The sequence below is a fragment of the Corvus kubaryi genome, unplaced genomic scaffold (assembly GCF_017639235.1).
Source record: "Corvus kubaryi isolate FWS band 111438036 unplaced genomic scaffold, C.kubaryi_AGA036_p1.0 37260, whole genome shotgun sequence".
Lineage (NCBI taxonomy): Eukaryota > Metazoa > Chordata > Aves > Passeriformes > Corvidae > Corvus > Corvus kubaryi.
In genome coordinates this window covers 2,035,446-2,061,974 of record NW_024581077.1, presented here as the reverse complement: position 1 = coordinate 2,061,974, position 26,529 = coordinate 2,035,446, and the positions used below count along the sequence as shown (strand labels likewise).

Genomic DNA, 26,529 nt, shown 5'->3' with positions numbered 1-26,529 from the left:
TTCAAGATCATCTTGTTCCAATCCCCCTACCATATGCAGGGACAACTTCAAAAGGATCAGGTTGCTCAGAGCCCTGTCCAACCTGGTCTTGAACACTTCTAGGGATGGGGCATCCACAGCTTCTCTGGGCAACTTGATCCAGTGCCTCACCACCTTCACAGTAAAGAATTTCTTCCTAATATCTAATCTAAACCTACTCTTTTTTCAGTTTGAAGCCATTCCCCCTTGGCCTATCACTACATTTCCTGGTAAAAGGTCCCCCTCCAACTTTCTTGTAGCCCCCCTTTAGGTGCTGAAAGGCCACAATAAGGTCACCTTAGAACCTTCTCTTCTCCAGAATAGACAACACCAACTCTCTTGGTCTCTGTGATCTAGATAAACCTCTGTGCTAGTTTTGGCTGGGATAGTATTAATTTTCTTCACAGTAGCTAGTATGAGGCTGTGTGTCATTTGCCCAAGCATAGCTGGCATTTAAATAAATTAAAAAAACTTAGAAACCTGACAGAAACTGAAAATTAACAGCCTCAGTATTAATGACTCTGATAAAAACTCCTCACCAAGTGTCAAGTCAAGGAGATGAGATGGCACCAAAGGCCAAAGAGAGAAATCTTGAAATAAACTAGACATCTTTGGCAAGGTAGCCAGTAAAGAAGCAAAATTCAAGGCACACAAGGCACAAGGTAAAAAGAGCAATTTGTGTCCTAGAAAATTCATAGACCTCTAAGTGAAAAAACTTCATGCTGTGTCAGATTTTCACAAAGCTTCTTGCTGAAGAAGTTGTCAAGCATCAATGTTTCTTGAATTGGTCCTGGATCAGTCCCAGATGTTTCTGTTTACCCTGACCCTGGTTGCTTGCAATTCCTTGCTTCCCTGTTCATTATGTTCATCTCCTTTGCAGGATTTTGGGTGTGGCTGAAGCATCACTGTTAAAGGAACATCTTGCAGTGGCCCTTTCCTTGAATGGTTTGAAAAGACCAAATGCATGGATTCATGGAAACAGAAGAGACATGGATAGATGTGCGTGGAAGTTGCATGGTACACCAAATTAACCTTTATGTACCTGATGAAATATTTAGGCACCACTGACTTTTAAATCTTTAACAAAGATGCCATTTCTGAAATCAAAACTTTCAAAATTATGTAAACTCTGTAGATTTACTCTGCGCACTATTACCAGTTGCTGTGGAATTGAGCTACTACAGCTTAACAGAAAGCTCATTTCCTGGAAGAAACCAGGCAAATACCAGACTAGAAGAACTTTCTGCTGTTGACCTGCAGAGAAGCCTACCAGGATATTTTCATTTGCTCAGCTTCCACTCCTTGGAGTAGTGGGTTGTGGCTTTTCTTAGTTTAATACCTCATCTTTGTAAGCTATTATTGCTGCATTTGAAACATGGGACACAGAGATTCCAATCTTAATTAGGCATCTGATGCACTGCAATTGTAAAGGAGATAATTTTCAGGAAATTAATATTCCCAAATTGTGCAGCCAAATATATTTCCTTGTTGTGAGATGTGGTCAGTGTAGCTGCAAATGTGCCACCAAGTACTGGGGATTTGTTGAGGGTCTTGTAGCATATGCAGCCATGGGGTGTGAGAGTGTCAGGTTGCACTATTAAAAAAGCCAATGAAACCAGAATGCTAACGGTTTTGCTTTTGTAGCAGAAAAGCTGAAAACTGTAAAATAAGTACTAGACCCACACTGCATGCAATCACCTCTTTTTTTGTTTTTTTTTAATTAATAAAAAAATCTTATATTTCTAGGGAATCATGAGAAGTCAAGTGTGTAACATTGCTGCAGGTACCAGCTTGTCCTGACAGCTGAACAAAAATGTGGTTACCATATCCTAGAAATGAAGCTGCCTGTTTTACAAATTTAGGCCATTTTTTACCCAGCCAGACTTCCAAGAATTAAGCCTGCGGTTACTAATGAGCCTCCAAACTGATGATGCATCAATTTGTGAGCCAAAAATTCTGCCTGTAAAATCAAACTTTGAACTGAGGTTCTTTGAAGAGCTGGAGCCAAAAATGTTGCATCTGGAATTGGATATAAAATAGGGAGAAAAGGTGGAAAGTTTCTGTCTCAGATATGTAACTCTTTAACCAAAGTCAAACACTAACCTGGATGGTTTAAAAGAGAAGTTGTACAGAAAGTAAGCAGTTTAAATTAAATTATTAAAATAGACATATATATGTCATAAATTGGCTACATATGAGGAAAGCTGAATTAGCTTGTGGATACTTGTATGTGCCTACTGTGGTTAATGAATGAATTTTACAAATTACTCATATTCCATGTTTTGTCAGAAATACCATCTTTTATTACAGTAGAACCTGCGGTCACATGCATAAATATTGGTGCAGTAAAAGATATTTTCATTGACTGTTTCCTGGCAATCGACACTAAGTTCATTTCCCACATCTGTTTACCAATTTCACTTCATCCAGCTCAACAAGCTGTTTCAAGAAGTAAAACAACACAGCTGTTTAAAGGTTCACATTCTCATTCCCTCTCTCCCTCCTTCCCCATTTTATATAGTCAGGTAGGTTAAAACAGAAAAAAAAATCTGAAGATGAAATATTGATGTACAACAGTTCAAGCTGAATGCATAAAGTACTGTTGGAACAGCTATTCCTGAACAGAAAAGTTAATGAAAATACGTTATCTGAAAAAAATGGTCTGTAAGAATAAAAAAGCCTGATTTTCAGTTTTCCAAATGGCTTTCTATTGAAAGCAGAACCTGGTCAAATATATTATGATCTTTCTGGAATAACAGAGCAATTATCTTTCACTCCATCCATTTTCCTATCAGTAATATGTATATGCTTCCCAAAGTATTTAGGATCACGAGGTTTTGTTTGTATGGAGCTTCAAATATGGAAAATGAAAGACATTCTGTCATTACTGGTGTTGCAAATGATGTCTGGGGGTGAAGATGTTCAACCACTGCTTTCTTTGAGTGTTTTGGGCTGATCTCTCATGTCCAGCACCTCCCTAGCTCATCAACGTGAGGTTTGAGGTGCTGGGACACCCAGAGGGGCGTATTTGGAGAACTAGAATGAAAATTAATTTTAGTTCCACTTTGCAGTACCTTTGCCCATTTGCAAGGCAACAGAGACTCATCTTTCATTACTTATTGCAAACAGAAAGGGAAAATGTTTAATTTTGAAATGGGCTTGTGATTAAGATGCCTGGTCCCTGGTGACCAGCAAAGAGGACATAGCACAGGGTGCATCAAAAAAACCTAAGGAAATCCAACCTGTTAGGGACTGACACAGTATAATTAAATTTTACATTTCCTAAAAGGGTATTGGCACAAACTGAGCTCGTTAATTCTAAATTAAAGCTTTTATTCTAGCCTGCCTAGAACAACCTCCTCTAAAAAGGCTCTGTTTGCTAGATATTCAGGTTGCATTCACACATTTATTGTGTTATAGAAAAAGACTTGACAGATTTTTATCACTTTAGTAGAAATAAAAATGAACATATGTAATTATGTAACCTCCTAAGGAGGCCTGATTCTTTGTGATACTGTTCTAATTCTCATGGTGTAAAAATGTATGACTTTAGAACTTACATAGTCCTTAGTCTAGCAATTGGCCACACTCTGTCCACCATCTACCAGAGGTGGAAAATCTGCCCAAGATGAATGACTGCAGTACAACCTGACACAACAGAAACACGGGGAACAGATTATGAGCTCATACTTCAAAGCAGGTTTGTACAATAGAGTGCATAATGAAAAATCTCTATATGTCATTTAATTGTTTTATTTATACAGGGTTGTCTTAATTAGTGTTATACCAGATCTTTAGCCCTAGCTGTCAAAGTCTTGTGGAATTTCCCATTATGCTTAGTGAGTATTGATGGAAGCCACCAAATAGAGGTGATATGAGGATAAGTAAAACACATTAGGTACTGCTATGTTTGTTGCGAGTTGAGCACAAAATAATTTTTGGATGAAACGGCAACTTCCTCTGCGTCACTTGAGACCCACAGACTTATAAGTGAAGTATGGGGTTCAACTCATGAAAAATTAGCCCTTTAGAAGCTATCTGAAATATCTTGTTTCTTGTGTTCTCCACAGTGTTGGCTCAGGATATGAATTGTTATCCTTAGTAAGTCACCCATATGACTTGACTTAAACAATGCTTTACATTTGAAACAACTGATGTGGCACTAGTTCTGAATTGCAGCTTTGTTGCTGAGATTATTAAACTAGTACCATGATGTTTTTGCAGCCACAGCTTCTGTTTGCAGACCATCTCCAGCCAATCTGATCATCCATGCAGTCACACATTGCTTTATAACCTTGACCAGCTTAACTGAGGTGGAATAATTGTAGCTAATTTTTGCAGCACAGGCAAGCCTTTGATAGATGTAGAACACGAAGACATTACAGCACCATGTATTTATGCTAGAGGGCACTCATATTTCGTTCTGAGCAGTAGCAGAGCTTGGCGTTTGGTAGGACATGTATCTCCAAAGCACGGTGCCAACAGTAACTTTCAGGGAGTGCTGTGAGGTAGGTGTGTACAGAGATCCCTGTTTGACAGGTGAGGAAACTGAGGCAGGAAGCTTAAGGAATTTGACACAGATCACAGCAGGAGTTAAAGGATCTTTAACACAGGTATTAAAAATAACACAGCAATCAAGACAGCTTGAAAATTATTCTCAAAAAACCCAGCTCATTATAGATATGTATCCATACATCCATGTCTGTGCAGATTAATTCTGGATGTGAATTTTTATTTTTAAAACTAAAGATCTTGCTTTCTTATTCCAAAATTCTGTGAGGAAAATTGAAGGCTTTAGGAAGAGCACATAAAGAGCTATGTCTCTGTCCCTGGCTCTCCAGGGAAAGAAACATAGCTCTTTTCTGCAGTGCCTATACGGTAACAGAACATTTAGTGATAGAGGCACAAAGTCATAGAATCATTTAGGCTGCAAAAGAACTCTGAGTCCAAACATAAACCTTACATTGCCAAGTAGGATGAATTTTACAGGCACATGAACCTCACAGGTCTGACATTACAAGGTCAGCTTGAGGAATTTTTTTTCCTATGCAGCAGATATTTTTCATTTTTCCTATGCAGCAGATATTTACTAGACTGAGAATTTCACTCCTTCATTTCCAACTACGTGTTCAGTGAAGTATTGCAGTGACATCTGCAAATATAAGGCATCATGAGATTCTGTCTCCTCCCTTCCATGCTGCTACACCTCTCTAAGAAGAGGAACCCATCTCTGAAGACGGTTCCTGCAACTGAGAGTTCACACCTTAAGAAGGAAAAGTCTGAGTAAGAACAGAAAATGCAAGTGAATTTTCTATGGCAGGAGAGAGGCAAAATTTGTCTTGAAGGGGCTTGCAGCCAGATGTCAAGACTTCTTGTCTAGACACACTTCTCTGAATGACCCCACCAACCTGCAGTTTTTGTGAGCTGTTGAAAATCAACCATTTCATTTCCACAGTACGGTTCAGTAAATTCTTCACACCTTCCAGAAGAGTCTCTTAAGACAGTTTCATTTTGCTTGCTCCCTGTGATCGTTCATGTACATTTTAGAAGAATGTTTTCAGAAAGCAAATACCCTGCTATTCAACACAGATGGATTCCTGAAAAGTTCTGCTTGTATGTTACAGTGTGGATGGTGAATTTTCCCATGAGCATAAACATAATGAAGGGATGCATGTAAGGACTTACAGAATACGCACAGTTTAAACACACACGCATATCTGTGGCATGAGGGAGGAGAGGAAAGGAAAGAATCAATGTGGGCTTTCCAGAGGATATGCTGGCTCTATAGAATAGATAACATTTCTGAAAACCCTGAGATGCTTCACCTGTGAGACTGTACCCCTGACTGCCTGTTTTGTCACCCCTCACCCTTGACTTGTTCCCTTTTGCTTCATCTAAGATAATGCTATCAACCGCGAGAATGTAACTCCTCAGAAAAAGGGAGCCAATACTTCATCAGTCTTGGAAGTTCAGATCTTCTGGAGAGCTGAATGATGTGAAATGTTCCTTCACATTCAGTCCTGTCACTACATCCAGGAGACTGAACTTGCAATGGGGTGATTTAACTGTGTGCATTCTTGGTGTCTCCTTCTGAACAGCTAAATTTTCATTGTCATCATCATCTTCCTCATATGACACAAGATCATTCAAGTTTGAGGGGTGACAAAGAGCAATGATGTTTGCCTGGTCAAGGTACTGAGAAAGCATCCTGGAAATCAATGAACAAGTAGGGTGCTGCTGCAGTCACATCACAAATAGGAGTTTTCAGAAACAACATGGCAAAGAAATAGGTTTTGATATCACTGGCACTACCCAAATAGGAAAACACAGCCATCACCATGAGTCTTATTTGACCAGTAGCCAAAGAGAGTTTTGAATAGTTGCTATCAATGAACAGCTCATAATAAATTTTAGCTGAAGAAAAAAAAAAAGGAAAAGTTTAAATATATTTTTGAGAAAATGGCAATCTGCTTAGGGACAATGTGGGCAGGCTGGATTCGTTGAATAAAGTATAAATTGTGAATCATAGTTGTTCGGCTCTTGTAATAGTCTGGAAGTCTCTTAGGATTTAAAGCAAGCTGAACAACTGCCAATCTTGGAGGAATTCAAGTGTGGTTTTATAATATCTGGTTCAATAGACTGAACTGGTTCACTCTCACTAGCAATTATGTGTTTCACTAAGCATCTGGAAGCTTCATTGATGTTTATATTTTCCTGCAAGTGAAAGAAAAAGAGAGGTTGATTAGTCAATATTAATTAAACCACGCTGCATATTTCCTGTGCCTAATTAAACTCTTCTCTCAGCAACATCAAAAGTTTACTTACCTTAATAAACAGTTTTCAAAAATTGACTGTGTTGAATAATGCTTACTGGAGTTTTGAAGTTAGTTAAGTCTTATATAAATTATGATTCATAGCTCTTTTAAAATGTACACAGAGCTGACTTTAAATTTTTTACCTCAATCTCTTGGTGATTTGATTGCTTCAATAAACTAAAAAAAAATAACTCTGCAGAGGTGTTGAAGACCAATGCCTGAGGTAAAGCTCCAAAACCTATATTTCACTGCTTGAATAATGGTTACTCATTTCCAAATAGTTAATTACCTACCAGCAATTACATACATTCACAGCACTTATTTTTTAAAGCCTTTTCTACAGTTTCAAGAAGATTTCTCTATGCAATGCTCACAATGAAACCTGTGATGCTTAAAGAAGGTGTCAAGACCAAAAAAGTAAAACACAAATATACACTCTCAAAATCTGTAAGTACCTTACATAAAATGTTTAAAAGGAATTAAATAATCAAATGTAGCATTTTGGCTGTCAGCCTACTAACAATCTAGATCAAACCAGAACCAAACTGTGATGAACCAGATTCATTGAATAAATGATACAATCTCAAATTACTCAAAAACAGTAAAAAAAGTTCTGTATGGTTTGGAGTCCCCCCTTATTTCTTGTTGAGGGACTTATCTCCAATGCACTGTTTCAGAAGAGGTATATCACCACTGGTTTCATTTGCAGGACAGAAATCCTCACTCTAGGGGTTAAAAATGAAAGCTAAAGCACCTTTTTTCCTACATGTGCCTTACATCAACTGCACATTTAACTTGCCGCAACCCTTGCTCTGTTCTTAGAATAAATAAAGCTGAGACAGCCTGATCAACAGCCTGAGACACAGCTCAACACAGCATAGAAAATAAGCAGTACTACTGAGTAAAGATTTTTTTTTTAATGACAGCCACCAGTATGTTTGGAACGAAAAGTCAGGCTTTCTGGCATAAAAAACACTCTTCTAGTCTAATTATTGGCAGGAGATAGAAAATTCACTGTAGCTTCAATCTGCTAGAAAATTGTATCACACAGCCACATACAACCATATGGAAATGCATACCAGTATATATGTACACATTTGTGTATATGCACACGCTACTCTTGCTCAATAAATATAATGTTTTATTAGCAACCTAAGATAACCCAGGTTTTCAAGCTGAATCACCAAATTATAGAGTAGTTTTGGTTGGAAGGGATATCTAAATGCCATCTAGTCCCAGTTCTTGAGCATGTCCAGGTCCCTCTGGGTGGCAATCTGGAGCCTGCTGTACTGAGGCCATAAACTAGATATAAAAGAAAGAAATGTGTGTGTCTCAGTAGAGAAGGCACATTTATAGGAAAATCAAAAACTAAAGGAATGGATTCTGTTAGGCTGACTTCATCCAATCCCCTTTAAATAAATGGCAAAACTCCACGAATTCCATTGTCCATCCCTTTGCCCCACAGTAAAGGGCTGAAATCCGTGGATCTAGCTGAAAATGTTAATTAGTGCAAGATTTCACAGGTTTCTTCAATGACATACATGAACTTAAATATTTTGTAGAATATCAGTAGGCTGCAAACCTCCAAATGTTTAGAAAAGTAATCTACATAGTAACCCCTAGAAAGTAACATGGAACTCGGAATCATCTCTGTACTGAGATTCTGTTGTATCACGCGCCTCTCAGACAAGATATGAAAATTCCTCAAGCATGCACTGAAAATCTTTTTCAGACCACTGTGAAATTTTATTAGAAAGAAAAAACAGACAATGAAAAATATCTCTCAGTACTGCTTAGAAAACTGATGCCAAAACAGGATTGTTAAATGCACAAAACCAGAAATGTAAAAACCTTTTGCATTGTGTTTGTCTTTGCTAATGGACTGGTGAGCATTTAATTTACCCATGTGCTGCTTCTGTCTTGAAACGGCAGCATGTGCTTATTCAAGAATGTCTTAGGGACTATCTAAGATTGTGCCCAAATTGATTAATGTTCAGATGTATTAACAAAACCCCTCTTTGTCAGAGGCTACCATTTTACAGGATTGGGAAAGGCGGAAGGAACCAAGCCCACAAAAGCATGAAATGGGTAAAGGTGGACATCCCTCATGCCTGATGGTGATAGACGGAAGTCCACGTGCCAGACATGAGCCTAAAAATTCAGAAGAAAAAAAAAAAGATTCAGCCAGTGCTCAAACAACAAAAACAAAAAAAAAAAGAGAGAGAGGGAAGGAATAAAAAGTAAAAACTCCTGTCCTGAGTGTAGAGAGGCATTTCCTCATCGTGAACATTTATAAGAACCATTTAAGCTGTGTGGATGACAGTTTCAGCTGGGGTACAAGGGTAGGAAGAGGAAGTGTGACCCTGGCAGACAGCACAGCTGGTTTTTACTTTGTGTCCAGCTCCAGTCTGCTCCCGTGGTTCAGGTGACAACTGGCACAGGGTATGGATGAGAAGTGACATGCTAAGTCACCTGCTGCAAGGAGCCTGTGGTCAGGCCAAAAAAGCAACTCCTGCTGTCCCAGATCCCTGCCTTGACCACTTCCTTTCTGATGCTACTATTGCCTTTTGTTACAACCTTAATCCTGTGGTGTCCTAGATCTGCAGATCAGACATTGCTGTATTCTGGTCTGACTAATGAAATATTGATTTCTCCACCTCTCCTCCTATAGTGTGTTTTGCAAAAGAAAAATCTGTATTCTGCTATGCAGTGAAGCAGCTGCAGACAGTAGAAGGTGATCTGTTATCCAAACATAGACATCCAGAGGCCTGGTGATTTTTAGAGCACATGAGATGTTCAAAGGCAATTAAGGGGAGGAAAGAGAAAAGAAAGTGAAAATCCACCCAAATACAAAGAAACCAACAATCAGAGTGTAAGATTGGACAGAGAGGAATAATCACAGACACCCTACTAATGGTATTGAGACATGGAAACAGCCTAAATTATACCTAAAAATAACATTAGTTATGTTTCAAAAAAGCAAGAAAATATAGGTGAGACAGTGGAGTGAAACAATGTCTTTCAATGGGTCTCTTAAAATGCCGTAACTGTCATCTCCCATGTGGCTTTGTCCTACAAAAGAACACCACAGGAATTGTGATGATTGCTGAAGTTCAGGCTTATTTTTATTTTTATTTTTTCTCCTCCTCTCCTCTCCTCTCCTCTCCTCTCCTCTCCTCTCCTCTCCTCTCCTCTCCTCTCCTCTCCTCTCCTCCTCTCTCCTCTCCTCCTCTCTCCTCTCCTCTTTTTATTTGCTTTTGGTTTTGCTTTTGTTTATAATAACCTCCTTCCACGTTCTGAGCAAATTTTTTGAGTCATACTGAGGGACCTCCTCTGCCTCCTTGGTGGAGCTATTTCTGTACAGCAATACATCCAGGTGTTATCTGGCTCTTGACACGGTACTAGATGCCCCTGTAGTGTTTGCTATCCAGCCTCCTCTGAGGCCACTTTTACCTTCAGAGCTCTCCAAACACAGGGGACACTGTCTCCCTATATTGCTTTTAAGGCTGGTATTCAACACTGCACCTTTGGTGTGTTTATCTGGACAGCAGCTTTCTGTGATAGGGAAGTGCTGCTATGACCATTTGTCAAACAGAGAAAAAGCAGAGCCACAAACAGAGGAAACTGCATGAAGCCTGGTCCAGCACATGGTGGCTAGTTGGAAAGTGGGAGATGGCATAGGATGAAGTCTTTGCATGATAAGGTAGGAATGCAACACTTTCCCTTCTCAAGAAAAGCTCTCTCCCAAGAGAGAGCTTTTACTGCAAGACCAAAAAGGACGGATTTTACCCATATCATGATGTCTTTGTGACTCTCAGTCCTCTGCTCCTGATTCAGCATGCCAGCCTTTATAAAACCCTTTCCTAGGCATCTTGCCTTGCCCTGTTCCCTGAGGTGCTTAGCACATTTCTGTGTGCCTCAGTGAGTCCCAGCATCTGAGACACTACCCCAGTCAGTGCAAGAGCTGAGTTGTGAATCCATCCCTAAGTGACTTTCCCTGCATCACCCTCCCAAAATCTGCCAGAGCAAGGACCTAAACCCTGCTTCTGTGATGATGCCTGACTACTTGTGCCAATCTTTCTCCTGGCCTCATCAAGAAAGAATGCAAAAGTGAAAATCAGAACATGCTACTCTTTATTCTATTACCAAACAAAACAAGGCAATGAAAATAACTCTGAGTAATCTCTGAAAGCCAGAAAGGAACACTGGAGGACGTAAATGAAATTAGCATTTGCTTTGTAGATCGATCTTATTCAAATATGTTCTTTTGAAGGGTGGTTTTATGGAAAGGATAGCAACTGAGGGCAGGGAAAGAGAGCTGCATTATTTAAAACCTTTGAACTGATTGCTATTGGAAATAATGCCTCGTAATCAACAATCAACTAAAGGGAAAATAAATACATTATTGAATGTGACTCAAAGCAGTACACAAGCTCAGCAACCTTTTTTGCATTCTGGATTACCTTCCCCCTTATCTGCCATCTTTACTGCAGATGCAGAACATTAACATTTAGGACATTCCATTTTAATATATGAAATAAGTCCCCACAGATTAGACTGGCACTTAGCTCTTTGTAGAAGAACAAAATCCCTTGCTAGTTTTAAGGGCCTGTCTCACTTTCAGAAGAATGAAATTTTTGTTTCTTTACCATGCATATATCTTAGATTTGTCTATGTGGTTGTTTTCTTATATAAAGCTTTTCCATTTTTACATTGATAGTTTCTTCCTCTTACTGAATCTGACTCTTCTGAGTCTTACCTTGAAAACCAGGGTGAAGAACAGTGTGTATGCAGGCGCAGTGCACCTGGGGAACTCTAAATCAGCGCTGCCGAGAGACATGACCTTAGACTACTACTGCAGTTGAAGGAAATTTACTTCCCATAAGTAAACATTTAAAAATTGTGAAATATTCAGGTATTAGATGGGAGCCTAGTGAGAAGCTCATAGCTTCCACATTTTATTTCCATAATGCACTAAAATCCAGGAGCAAGGAAATGACTTTAAGGATGCTTTAACCTGTGCTCCCCTGGAGCTAACAGTGTGAGGGAGTGGCTCCACATGCTCCCTTAACAGAACTCCCTTGGAAACTGCTGGGAGCAGAGCCTTATTAAGATGGTGTGCGGTACTCTGTGGTGGTGTTTTTACAAAAACACAACCATACAAGTTAAAAGCCATCTGGATGCAGGAACATGAAATTCATGGATGTGAACTGCTGTGACTGCAACTCTGAGAACAAGATAATTTCTCTGATTGAATTCTTACAGCTGGATGAATATCCTGCAACAAAATTATTTCACTAAATGACCTTCCAATCTCAAGAATTTTGTGAATCTCTGAATTTCTGGTTTTGGGACAGCAGTAAATAACATATTTCATGAAAGTGATCCAGAGAGCTACAGGATAGCTCTAACACCCATAGGACAATCTGAATCAGCTCCTTTTCATATCAGGAAAAAAACTCTGCAGAGAATATTGCACAGAGTGATTGTACATCTGAAAAGAAATCTTCTGCCTTAAGCGTCAGCTTTATTTCTTGCTTTATGGCAGAATCTGAAATATTTTCTAAGACTGTACAGTGAGATTGGTTAGACTTTTTTACAGTGAATTAAAAAGACAATTTAGGGACCCATACATCCCTAACTGGGTCTTGTAGTCTCAAATGGATTGTTTGGATTTAAGTTTCCAGATCAGCAGATCAGTTTAGAGTGTCAGCCTAATTCAAATACCTGTCCAAATCTTGTTTTTCTTTATGGAAATCAGAACTGCTTATTGTGTTCCTCTGTAAGTCTACTGCATAGCTTGCTTTTTTCTTCTTTCATAATAATTGTCCAGTCAGAAGAACTAAAGAATCTGTGATTTAAACAAGGGCTAGTAGATCCTGGATTATTCACAGAATTCATTGGTAAGATAGGAAGAATTAATGTTCTTGCTTTTAAAAGAAAGGCTGGAATAGAGGAGAGAATGACTTTCTGAAGGTAACACAGTAGATCAACGGCAAAGAGGACTTTTGATTGCTAGTCCAGCATTTGGGCCCTACAGAGGGCCAGAATTAGATGATTTTTAAGGTCCCTTCCAACCCAACTCATTCTGAATCTATGGTGACACACCATGGACTGCCTGTCAAAAAAAAAGCTGAATAAATGACATCTTATTATCCACATTTCTTAGAGGCGGAAAGATTCTATAACATTCTCCTGGTCCAAATAGGATGTTTCCAAATAGCCCAGAGACTCAGACTGCTCATCAGTCTCCAGACCAGGATGGTCAGGAGACAAGGATCTGTGTGCTTGACTTAGTTTTGCAAGGACCTGAAAAGCACAGCTACCAGCCTTTCCGGGCAATTTGGAAAAACATGACTGTCTTTTCATCTAACTCTCTATTGCTGACAGCAGAATTACAGCAGGGAAAAGAGGAACTCAGGCATAATCACAACACAGCCATGTCCAGTTGTAAGGCATTTCAAGTTATTTCTGAATTAGGTACTTTCGAGCACATTTAGTTTAGCCTGACTTGTCTGTTTTATTGCACAAGTTCCATTTTCATTACAAAGTGATAACAAGCTTGAAATTGCTCCTTTTCTAATCCAAATCAAAAGCTCACCTCTTTGAATTGGAATGGTGGTGAAAACAGTTTAAAGGCTTGGAAATGTGAGTGGAGCTCTCAGCTGCTCCGGCCATGTGCTGGATGACTAAATGTGTGACAGGAAGAAGAAGTTTCCTTCCTTTAAAAGAAAGAATCTTTCACAATAGTTTTGGTCATAAAATTTATTAAAGAATTTACTATTAAGGGTTATTTTGTGACTATCTGGGGATGTGCCCCTCAGATTGCAATCAATACGAGCAAAGTAAATATGCAGATATAAAAGAGACCAGGCTCACCACCGGATATATGGCAAGAGTGTAACTTGTGACTATACTGTGAGGTGGTGGTGCCCAATAAGGCCCTTCTTACATGGAAAACTATGGATAGCTTTCCATGTACTATAACTATTCCAAAACAAAATATTCTATCTTTGTAGGGAGCAGAAGACTGAAACAGGCTGAGTATTTCCTTCAGATTAATGTAAGAATCAAAACTAATACATGAGAATGCATTAGGTGGCTCAAATGTCTTCTATTGGAGCTGTTACTTACAGAAAATAGCACCAGGGAATAATACAGTGATTTTTTTTGGTGTAATCTTCTGGTGCTACAGACAAAAGCTTTAAACCCTTGACAGCTTAAAATATGGTAGGTACATATACAGCATGCTACTTTCTACAAGGCAACCATAACGAAAAGATGTTATTTTTCTAAGTAATCATCTTTGTTTTTCAAAAATGCATAAATCATAGTCAGTTTGCTCTCAAGGCTTTAACATTTCCAAGCATATCTCGAGAAAACCTCCGGAGATCTAATTATTCCAGGGCACCACAAAAACAGAGTTATTACTTATATGAACTGCTAAAACTGCTGGCTGCAATATGATGACTCCTTTGTCCGTGTTACTCTGCTTCAGAAGAGTTTCTATTCTCTGTAGCGAACAGAGTTAGGTATTAATTTTTCCCAGAACCAAGTGCAATTACTTATGATGCCCTAGGCTGAAAGAATACCAGGTATGTATAATATCCATTATTCTAAAATAATAGTAATAATAAATTTTATTTAGAAAAGGAAGCGTAGAGTTTAGTTTAAAACTTAGACCAAGTGGGGAAATTATTCTGATCTAATTTAGTTCGAATGTTGTGATTCTACCATCTTTACTGGAATGACTCTTTGCATAATTTTAAAGTCAGAAGCCTTCAATTCTGGGTGGAAATCAGGTGTATGGATTGCAGAAGAACAGATCCTAACCTCTGGTGTATAGCAGCAGAGAACGGTCTGAGAACAGTTGTGTGCCCTCAACTCTCACCACTCCCTTCACAGTGGCTTTTGAAAGCAAGTCTTGTCATAGCTGGATTTTTTTTCTGTTCCTACATGATTGCATTGGCAATCTGGGGACTTCTAGAGTTTCAGAGTTAAATAAAATAAGAAGAGTCTAGATATTTCTCATGTTCAAAGTAACAGAAAATCTTAATTCTATGTGGCTTAGAAAAAGTTGGAAAGATTTCCTCTTTTGTGACTTTAAAAAAATTTATGTCCTTTATATGACTTTTATACTTCCATAATTCTGCCCCAGACATCAACACCATGAAACCTCTCTGTGATCTTTAAAATTGTTTGCATATTCATTTTCTGTCATGACCTGCACAGGCAGGTGCAGGCACAAGAAATGTGGTCGCCCTTTTTGAGTGGTGAACATGTTCTGGGGATTGATGTATGGAATTCATGGTACAGATTCCATTCTCATAGTATAATATAGTTTATCCTAAAGAGGAACACTGGATTCTCTTGGCCTCACCCAACACAAATCGGCAGATGAACCGCAGACCTGAATACAAACCAGGTGCTGCACATGAAGGAATAGGAAGTACCCTGTTGCGGAGCAACATAATTTACACACTGACCTAGACCAAAATTTCTCCCTATAAGTGGCATCTTGAAGAAACAGCGATTAGATTTCAGACCAATTCAGTAGGAAAGCAAAGACATTCATTACAAAGACACAGAATCATAGAATCATAGAATCGTAGAATGGTTTGGGTTGGAAGGGACATCTTCAAGTCATCTTGTCTAACCCACCTGCCAGGGCAGGGACATTTTCAGCTAGATCAGGTTGCTCAGAGACAAATCCAATCTAGACTTGAATGTTTCCAGGGATGGAGCATCCACCACTTCTGGGCAACTTGTTCCAGAGTTTCACCACCCTTGTCAGAAAAAATTATTCCTTATCTCTATTCTAAATCTACCTTCTTTTAGTTTAAAACCATTACCCCTTGTCCTATCACAACAGGCCCTGATAACAGGTTTTTCTCCATCTTTCTTATAAGCCCCTTTTAAGTACTGAAGAGCTGCAATCTCAGCTAAGAGCTCATGCAATGCTTGAGGCAGTCTGGGAAATGCTGCTATTCTCCTGCTGTTACTTCTGCTGATTACAAGTGAAACATCTTTTAAATACTAATGCTTAAAGAAGGTGTCAAGACCAAAAAAGCAAAACACAAATATACACTCTCAAAATCTGTAAGTACCTTACATAAAATGTTTAAAAGGAATTAAACAATCAAATGTAGCATTTTGGCTGTCAGCCTACTAACAATCTAGATCAAACCAGAACCAAACTGTTTACATTTCAAACATCCAAAAGTTCCCCAGAGTGTCAATGATGACACCAGCTTTCATAAAAAGAGGATACAATCAACACAATATCCACTGAATTGTTGTGTTCAAATCAATATTCCACATGCCAGCAATACAAATCCCTTATGCACTGAAATTAACTAAAACATCTCAAACTGATATACAGTACCAATGTACCTTTGGCCTTTATAATCTGAAAGTCCGCCTGCCTGTTCTGATTTTAATCTCAATTTTCCATGCACTCAGGAAATCTGTACCAAGTAAAAGAATTGAACCTTAAAGCAGCTCATTCAGCACTTTTGACCACTGATATTTCCTTCCTCCCTAGATATGTGATTTTCTTGAAGAGGCTTTTGAGAATGAGAGCTTATAACAGTAAGCATTGTATAAGCACTACAATAGACTGACTTAATTTCTGGAATCAAAGGCAATGAAGCTATTGTCTCAAATCAGCATTTCTTGGGCAAGGTGGTTATATAAATATTTAGAGATAATATTCAATGTTAAGAATGATAAAAAACATCCTCATGTCATTCACAAGAGGTCGCTTTTATGCCTTGCCTAGGGTCATCTTCCTCCCCAGGCTCTTACGCAGTAACCTGTGGACCAGGTCCATACTTTACTGCTGGCCTACCATATTAGAGCAGCTGCATTTCAGAACGTCACACATAACTTGTTTTGCAATAAAAGACCAAAAAGAAATAGAAATGTATACTATATACTTACAAATTCACTTTTAATTCCACCAAGGGAGGAGCTTTTCAAGGTGAACATTTAGACCAAATGAACTATTTTAGGAACTGATTTCTCTGTCCTTAGAAACATTTGAAAAGAAATGGAAACTTTACCTTGGCTGATGTTTCAAACCAGCCCACGAACCCGTTCTCTTTGCAGAACTGATCCATCTTGATGCCGTTGTTCATAAGAACATCTATTCCCTGGTCGCATTTGTTTGCTAATAGGACTGTTGGCACAGGTTTGCCATTGGGAAGAACCAACTTAGAGTCCAAATCCTCTTTCCATTTTGTCACTGCTTCAAATGTTGCAGGTCTTGTAATGTCAAAGACAATAAACGCCCCCATAGCCTCTCTGTAATACACCCTGGTCATGTTTCCAAATCTTTCCTGTCCTGTAATGAAGAAAGTAGGAGGGGAAAAAAATACCACCTTGTAAAAATCAGTGTTTCCAGTCGAGGTCAATATTTCACAGAGCAGGTTTTATAAGATAACAATACCAAAGGCAGAACTTCATTTTATAAGTCCCTGGGAAACTACTCGTTGTCTAAATAATTATAAGTACCATGCTAGACTGATTTGTATGAAAATGCAGGAGAGTATTGCATGAAAAAGGAATTTTCAAGCAAACACTCAAGGAAATTTAATGAAGTTCATTATAAGTGAATAGTAAGTGTAATATGTGAATAATAAGTGAATGACCTTATTAGGCTGCCAGATTTCTCAGTCTGTGGACAGTACTGATGGTCTTTTGGTACATTATAGGACTTTCAACAAGAGTCACAAAAAAATCTGGGTACCAGATTGGAAGCTCTTTGGTACTCTGGTATTTTGTCTAAAGCATCTGACACAACCAAACTGCTCACTCATGAAGAGGATCCTTCATATTCTCGTGCAAGTGATAACCAGAAGTACATAATATAGCTCTGGAGCCATACCAGGCATCAGAGCAATTGCTTTAAATATAAAAATTAAATTTAAAATAAAATTTACTTTTACTGGCAAACTAAAACACAGAGGTGAGGAAGGTGAATTTAAAGCCTACAAACATGGAAAGTGCTCTAAGAAATAGCACAGCAGTAGCAATATGAAGAGTTGCATTACTCCAGTGAAAAAATCTGGGAAGAGGGTTTCATACTAGATCTGTTCAGAAGGTTTATGGGTTTTTTTGTTGAATTCAAAGTGTTTTCTGGGAAAGTACAGATTTTTTTGTGAGTTAACAGTACATTATTATATTCAAACATGGACATTTATAAATATCTATCATTTTATTGATTAACAGTATGACCAAATTAACACATGGCATCAGGACGGGGTATGTTGATCAGCTGTGGATTTGCTAATATATCTGCTGTTTTCATGGGAACCCTGAAAAAATAAACTACACAGAACTTTTCTTGAAAATAAAAAATAGAATTTCCACTAATGTCTACTGCTGAGCTGTGATCCAAAGAAAAATTATAAACTCCTGAAACATTTCAAAACAACAGCAGCCTTTAAGCAAGACAACTCCTGTACGTGTTTCCATAGCTGGGAAAAAGTGCTATGAAAATAGAAACATTCAATGCAAACCTGTTTCTAGCCTTAGTTTCTCAATGTGAGTAGTTTTGAGTAGGTTAGGAAGACAAGAAGATTGGCAGTCTGCCTGTGACCCCAGGAAGGTTACCTGTGGAGGATTTATCTGATGGAAATTGTGCTGTCAAATGTAAGGGAGGGCTGAGAAGGGAAAAGTGTCGATTGCTGGGCTTCTAGACTTTCATTTCATGCACTTTCATTTAATGGAAATAGCACTGAACCCACATATGGGGTCAACACCATCAGTTTGTGATGTTTATCTTTGGTTTTAAGCACTGTGGCAGCAAGGAGAAAGTCATTCACATGATACAGAAACCAAAGAAGAAGCCTGTCTTCTCCAAATTGCTGTCAAATTTTTTTTACCTTAGAGAAACACTGTGTCCTATTGATAAAGCAAGATAGCTTATTTCTGGGAAAGAAGAGATCATATTCAAAATTTCTTAGGTCTATATTTTATTCAAATGTCTTATGATTCCTATCAGTGGGCTAATCAGATGAACGGCTAAGTCATGTGCTATTCAATAATCTCCTTGTTGAGAAATTCTTTTTTCATCTGCAAGAAGGTGCCTTCAAACAAAAGCCAAGGTCTGATTAGAGACACAGCAGTGAGGTAAGCAGCAACATATACAGATCTTTTTCAATGGATATTGTATTTCAGTGATACTTTATGCTTCTCATACAAAATTCTTGAGATGTAGATATATTTACACTGTAGGTGATACAACAGCAGCACAACTCAGGCCTCACACATATTTATTGGGACACAGATCACTAAGATATGTGGGACATGGTGTCACAGAACATCAACTAGATTATTCATTTGCAACATGAAATCATTCACCATGAAGGAAGTTACTAGAGGAATAAAAGGCTCCTATGTTGTGATCTTCTGCCTTGTAGTGGCCCACAAATTTCTGAAAAATTGCATGACACTGATTCTTCCTCTTGTTCCAGCTGCTTTTTCAGATACATAGGATTTTCACTGCACAGAAAAGCCAACATGTTTGTAAAAGCAGCATTTTGCAGGTAGACAGTGGTAACCAATTTCCATCATAGACCACTTCAAAGAAAGAGAAAGAATGGAGCTGCTGTCCAGATGAACTGTCTAAACTCTTTTTGAAGTGGTCTTTTTCTCCATCAGTTATAATTAATGTATGAATCTACTTGACAGAAACACATTCAGCAATTTTGAATGGAAAAAGAGGTGCTTTATAAAGCAGAGTTTTAGTTATATGACATCTGCATAATGACTTTTATTTGATTTACATTGCGGAAAAAGTGCTCTTTAGTATTTGCATTGAACTTGGAGAGCTAAGTAATATGTCTGAGGGTGCAGAAGGACTCTTTTTTCCACAGATTCTTGCTTATGTGAACAAAATCCTATATTAATAGATGAGGTTCCTAAAACTTTTTCATTTAGCAGAATTACTTGTAAAAATAGTCATTGTTTGATGTATTAAAGATGTCAAAATATGGCCTTAGGTTTTCAGCAACACAATGGTTTAGGCAGAAAGCAGGCTAGAAGATAGATCAACCATTCAGTGGTATCTCACAGGCAGCCTTGAATATTAGAATCTGCTTTACTGTAAAGAGTGACAGGGGAAGATTGGTTTTGCTTTTCACTGGAAGGGTCAGAAACTTGTGGAATATGTGATCTGGCCCATTGTACTTTACTGCACCCCTTGCAAGGCCGCTGGCACTTGGCATCAAACCCCACAAATCCAATGGCCTTTGCCCACTGAGATGGTGGTTTATGTTGGCATTATCAACCCTAAATTAGATTACAAAGGTACCTAAGGTTAGGGGCTCTTTGTAGTTGGGGACTGAGAAGAAATGTATAATTGTTAATTCAGATGAATCCTACTCTACTTGGAAGTGAACCCAGTGAGACCAAAGTGACAAAGCAACAAGATTTCTGTTAAAGGGAAGGACTCCCTGTCTGAAGGGCAGCTGCCTGCACACTTATCCTAATCTCAGTGGCACCTCTGCAGCAGGGAAAGCTATCAGCTCATGGGCTTAAAGCAATCAACAGCTGAAATTTCATATTTTATAAAAATTTACCCCACATAAATTTGTACAAAAACCTACAATTTTCATTAACCACTCTCATCTCTGATAAAGGTATAAAATAAAGTGCTATAACTCAGATAATTTCCACCATCTTGACCACAGCATCTGAAATATGGCACAAAAATTGAAATTAAAAATTGATTAAAACTGCCCAATGCTGAGTTTTACGATGCGTTCTACTTCTTGCCGCTGTCCTAAGAGAAAAATGCTTTTGAGAACCACCTTGCTTTACAGACAGCCTTTAGACAACAGTGAGAAGCTGGAAATTGTGGAGAAGATTTAAACATTTTTTACTTTTCACTTCAAAACAGCTTTCAGAATATTCACACTTGAATTCAAATAATTGTCTTTATGGACTGAAGCTTAAGCAAGCCTTGAGCTGATGTTCACCACCCTAGAATGCAGAAAAGCAGGCTGTCAGCAGGATCTGGCCCATGGATCCCACCACCAATCTATACCGAAATAAAACCATCACAGCAAGAGACTTATTTATGTTTGCAGAACAGTAATTTCAAGGTAACTTAGCCTAGAAGTCACCATGACTATCTTATTTATGCATATGTGCTGCAATGCTTAGCAGCCGCTGAAAGCCTAAAATGCTGATGATGTGCTGTGCCTGGCATTACTGAACAGGTTTCCGCTTACTCCCTCTGCAGCATAACAATCCTAAAAACTTTACAACTGCAGAGACACTCGTCTGTATCTGTGGGAAGACTGCAGCTTCTGAAGGTGAAAGTGACAGGGAAAGGTAATGGAACTGTTCTTTCCCCAAAGCATCCGTCCAACTCTTCATGAAATGAGAACCAGCCTTTTAAACACAAACCAACGTCTTTTTGGTAGCAGTGAATAATGCAGCCCACTCAGAAGGAGTGATAAGGAGGATGCTGAGATGGCTGTGGAAAAGGATCAGGGAGCAGGCTCTGATGTGCCCGCTCTTGTCTCTCTGATGCACTCAAAACTTCTTCCTGCAGTAAATCTGCAGCTAAAGCTGGTCTTCAGAGAAATCTCTGGGCTGTGTGGGCACAAAACACAGACAGTAGCACAGAGAGCGGCCTTGCAGAGAAGGGAATAGCAAATACACCCAGATCTGCTGTCTACAACAGCTGTTTTCTTCAGAAGTGGTGTGCTGGCCTGCGTCTGCAGAGCCAACCCCATCCACAGTAACCTTGTGCAAAGTATGATTAAGAGTTTCTTTTAAAGCTTTCCTTCTAACAAATTGTTAATGAATTTAAAGGATATGCACACAAAGGCAGTAGAAAAGATAAAGAAAAGATAAAGAAAAGATAAAGGCAAATTGACTGAGGAGCAAGATATAGTGTTTTATGACACAGCAGTAGAGGTGATGGCACACTTTAGCAGGAACACCAGAACTGATAATTTGTGACATGAGGTGAAATGAAATTGAATCGTTGTGAAGAAATTAAAGACAAGGAAAATTTTATCATGTATATCTCCTCCCACACACAACACTAAACACTCAGTCACCTCAAACTTAAGCACTTCACTGAGTCAGACATAAGTTCGTAGATTTTAATGACAGCATGTTGTTACAAACACCATAACATCATATAGCATGAAGGTTAATCCTACTATTCCTGCCTAACACCCACAGTTTCAGGAATATATTATGTGTTAAAAACCCTGTCTTAATGTAACAATGTGTGATGCAGAGCCTACATTATCCCTGAATTAATTTTTGTAGTGCTTAGTTATCCTTGTTTTTTGGCATTTCTTTCTCATCTAAATAAATGCAGTTTCAGCATTTAGCTATTAGATCTAATTTTAGGTTTGTTTACCAAATTAAAAAATACAGAAAAATATGCTGCAGAAATATTAACTACATTTAATTAGATGGCACCAGATGAACCAAATTTACTTTTTCTTCTTAGGTATGGAAAGGGTAAACAAGGCTAAACTACTTGGTTCTACCACAGCTGGAATATGTCGCTCCTCCAATGAAGTCACCATGTACATAAATCCTACTAATAATGTAGATAAGCTTGACACTGGTTTTATTCACAACATTTTTGAGAAAATTATTTCTAGATTGTTAAACAACTTACTACCCACTGATCCACAGTGTGAAAAGCAAGGAAGAGTACACATATGCTTGGTACTGGGTTCTCTGCCTGTATAATGAAGAGGGGAAAGGATATAAGAGCTAAAATGATACCTGATATCTATATATACATACGTATATCAATATGTATTCATATATAATTACTGATATGAGATATTATTGATGCATTTGCAGAATTTGCTTCAATTCAAGGTGTCCTGCATGCTAAGCCAACATCCTGTAGCTTGGTGAGAGACTGAAACTTTATTTCCTTGCCGCCAAAGATAAACCTGACCTAATAACAGAGATTCCACTGAAAGAGAGGATGTTCTTAGACCAGAGATTTTATTTTCCTCCCTCTTCTCATTGCTCACTTATGTTTTGCAGATGATGATACATGACCAGCCACAGCCAGGAGAAACCAATTCCATTCTCTCCCAAATTCCAATCAGTATTACTTCTTTTTCATTTTTAAACCACTTTTTCTCTCACCAGCCAGATGCCTTATTTGTGATAACTTCTATGTCTGCACCATGATCGTCTGAATTCGGTGTGTTGCTTACAGAATTTCCTTTCTATGTACAGCCAGCAACAGCTGAAGCTCCTTAAGCAGAAGTCATTAAAGCTAAGACAGCAACTCTTTTTATTACTGACCACTGTCTTGACCTTCACAATGATGGTTTGAATTGGGCAGTTCATATGAAATTTAGTACAGTACTGTAATTCTCTCTGTCATATTTGGTAACTCAGAAAGCCTGCTAGTCATTCAGTACTACAACTAGGTGTAATTGCTTCTGCAGCCTGACTGAAAGCTACATCATATGATCTGCCAGCACATGATTAGTAGTGTAATAAATCTCTGACACAAGGCATGCAAAATACATTCTTTAAGTCCCTGATACATTCAAAATTTACTATTAAATGCTTTTTTCTCATACAGAAAAGTTTTTCTGGCAGTGCATGTATTTGTTGTTACAATCAGTCACTGGGGAACAATAAAACTAATGTTTGCCCCACTGTTCCAACTTTTAATAAAGAAATACATGTATGAGCATATATGTATTTAACACCATAAAACTACAAGACTGTATTAGTGTGTGAAAAAGCGGAGTTTATACGTTTTGCATAAAGCAGCGTTGTTGCATAAGTTTTAGTAGCTCAGTGCCAAATTCAGAGCTCAGACATGAGACAGCTCAGCGCAGAAGAAAGGCACTCCCTCCGCCGATAAGAATGTCAAGAATTTTTTCATTTCACCAGTTTTACCCAGTGCTGTTCCAGACTCCATCACTGAGCCCACAGCTCAGGCCACAGGCTGGCACAGTTGCCTAACAGCTGATATGATGTTCACCTTTACCCCCTACTTAATGAAAGTAATTCCTTAATTTAACTGAGTTTTTAAATGCCCTTCTTTATGCTGTAATCTACTAGGTTACACAGTTCTATTTGGATTCCTGCATTCACTAAATGAAAAAACATTACTTACGGCATGTGATATATGCCATCAAGATAAACTTATTTTGTGGACTGAAACAAAAATGATTAATTTTCAGTAAGGGGGTGGCAAAAAAATGTTGTGTGTTTAATTTGAAGCCAAATCGAAATTGTCTGAAGCACTGACAGCAACAATATCAAATTCTGTGGGTTTTAATGATGTAAGCATGTGGGGATATCTGGACTTCTTTACTCTTTTCCTCCTTGCACAGGGTAAATCATCTTTTGTTTCGCTTGATGTTGGAAAAAGGATATTTAAACATGAGTAATTATATTTTTAGCAACCAAAATAATTGCCAAATAGAAACATTTCTCTTTTCAAAACACATTAGAAGTTGCTTTCATTGGAGTGAAGGAGGGAAGGTAGGAGAGAGAGGAAGGACAGGAAGAAGGAACATAATTCAATAAACTAACTCAGACATACATTTTCTTTATTTTTTAAACTATAAAAGTAATTTTAATCGTCTTACTGAATGCCTCATCTATTCCACCAAATTAAAAAGATATAACAGGACATTCTTGTTACTCTTCCTCCTGTCATAGAGATCTGTTAGTCCAAGGAGGTAAAACTGAATATTGTCAGCTGCAGGGAAACAACTGGGGCATTTGGAGAGAGGTGGCTGGATCTCTGAATGTGTCCCAGGGCTTGGGAGAAAAATCAGATAGCAAAGGTTCTACTCTGACTCTCTGACTTCCCAAGTTTGGGAGCCTGCTGGTTTTAGGGAAACTCCAAAATGTCAATCTGCCCTTAAAGTTTTCTCTCCTCTATCTGCTCTCCCTCACTGCATAGGCACTGGCAGTTCCCAGCTTTTAGATCAGTACAAATGAATTGGGGTCTACATTTTGTATTTTCTTTCGATAGATAATGGGGCAAGGGCTTCTCCTCTGTACTCACCCGCAATATCCCAGAGCTGCAGCCGTACCACAGTCTCAGCATCCCAGTTCAGCACCTTCAAAGCAAAGTCCACCCCGATGGTGGCCCGGTAGTGGGGGGAGAAGTTCTGGTGGACATAACGCTTGATGATGCTGGTTTTGCCCACTCCCAGGTCCCCGATCACCAGCAGCTTGTAGAGGTGCTCCTTCTGGTTGTGCTTCTGCATCTTTCCTGTGGCTGCGGCTGCTCCCTGCAAACTGATTGCATACTCTGCCCGAGGAATCCTGCCAGCCTGAGGGGAAGAGAGGGAGTGAGGGACTGGGGAGGGAAGGAAGGAGAGCAAGGTAGGTGGAGGCTCTCTCCCTTCGTACGGAAGCAGGATCACCAGGTCCAGCAGGCAGCCCTGCTGGGAGATGAAGTAACGACTGGGGGAAGGAAGTCTCCCAGAAAATTTTGTGCGTATGTATGTAAAGGTCAGCACGAGGTGTGCCTGGGATTAGTCTGGCTGCTAAAGACTTTGCAGGAAAATTCATGCAACAGTCCTGTTCTCTGTTTGGTTGCCTGCTGAAAGGACAGTGTTTCTGTTGTGCACTAGTTTCACACACAGTTTTTGAATCAGCGCCTTGGTGATAATTTATCACCCTACGCTTGTTTCCAGATGTCTTTAACATGCCAGTGACTGCAAAAAAGTCAGAAAATTCCCTTCAGAGGTTTCATGCCTCCACTAAAGTGCAAAAATTAAACCAGTGTGACTTTAGCTTTGGATGTAATATGGTTCTAATCCATGTAAGTCAGTGTGAATGCAGTTAAATCACTAGAAGCGGCGGCAAAAGCAATATACAGCATATTTTCTTGTGTCCATACTAGGAGAGCTGTACAAATTTAATTATAGCATACATATTTTAAAATTTCATTACCATAATTGTGATTGTCTCTCTATACCTATAAGCATGCTCCCATCTGAATGCAGCACACAGTTCATGCTTTTTTTTCATACAACTGCACTCTAAAATGCAAAAAATCCAGGTTTATCTCATGTCTCCGATAATCAGAAGTTATGAAAGTGCAACAGCATTAGAGCATATGAATGCCAGTGTCTGTTTTCCAAAGCAAGTGATATCAAACTTGCAAACAACTAAACCCATTTGAGTAAATCATTCCACTGACAGGATTGTCCCTATATTTTGAATGAAGAACATACTGAATTTTACCTAGGCAGCTTAGCTGGAGACCTCTACCCATTACCTAGTGGTGTTCGATTCTTTTAACAGCTTTGATAGCAAACCCACAGAATTTTAATAGTGTGCAACTTATCAGTGAATAATTTTTATATTAATTGATGTTCTTGATAAAATGAAAACATATTTTTTATTTATTGTAATGTTATTTGATGGAGTTCTTACCCAAGTGTGGACTGAAATGGCATTAGAATTTTGTCATCTATCCAAAAAGCTGGATTTTAGTAGACAAAGAATTCAGAACATTCACATTATGCAATCTTTTATAATCACTCTTTAAACTCAAACTTTAAAGTTTATGTGTACATGTACATATGTACACAAACACACAAAGTGGAAACAGGTAATTCGAGATGAAAAATGTCTTACTTTCCTTGAACCTTTTTTTAATGAGAGGGTTATTTTTTTTTTAAATAAGATAAATTGTCTTTTCAAAAAC

At 38.6% G+C, this 26,529-nt stretch overlaps 1 protein-coding gene across 2 annotated transcripts; it reads right to left on the bottom strand.

Annotated features, from left to right (window-relative positions):
• Positions 1-2,291: 2,291 nt before the first annotated feature.
• On the bottom strand, positions 2,292-25,339 carry RAB38 (RAB38, member RAS oncogene family). 2 transcript variants are annotated; one of them, XM_042024033.1, is made up of 3 exons: positions 24,874-25,323; positions 16,898-17,178; positions 2,292-6,732 (listed from the first exon to the last, which is right to left on the bottom strand). In XM_042024033.1, the coding sequence occupies exons 1-3, from the start codon at positions 25,076-25,078 to the stop codon at positions 6,580-6,582; spliced, it is 639 nt and encodes a 212-aa protein (XP_041879967.1). In that variant the 5' UTR covers positions 25,079-25,323; the 3' UTR covers positions 2,292-6,579. The 2 variants fall into 2 exon arrangements, with proteins under 2 accessions (XP_041879967.1, XP_041879968.1); XM_042024034.1 differs by lacking the exon at positions 2,292-6,732 and adding an exon at positions 6,739-8,984 and having other exon boundaries at positions 24,874-25,339.
• Positions 25,340-26,529: the final 1,190 nt, after the last annotated feature.

What these genes read in the sequence shown, in the direction of transcription:
- RAB38 (XM_042024033.1), bottom strand. Translation starts at nt 25,078, where the DNA reads ATGCAGAAGCACAACCAGAAGGAGCACCTCTACAAGCTGCTGGTGATC. An exon ending in GCAGCTCTGGGATATTGCGG is followed by an intron (nt 17,179 to 24,873) that starts GTGAGTACAGAG and finishes TCTTCATTACAG; the next exon opens with GACAGGAAAGATTTGGAAAC. An exon ending in GGTTTGAAACATCAGCCAAG is followed by an intron (nt 6,733 to 16,897) that starts GTAAAGTTTCCA and finishes TTTCACTTGCAG; the next exon opens with GAAAATATAAACATCAATGA.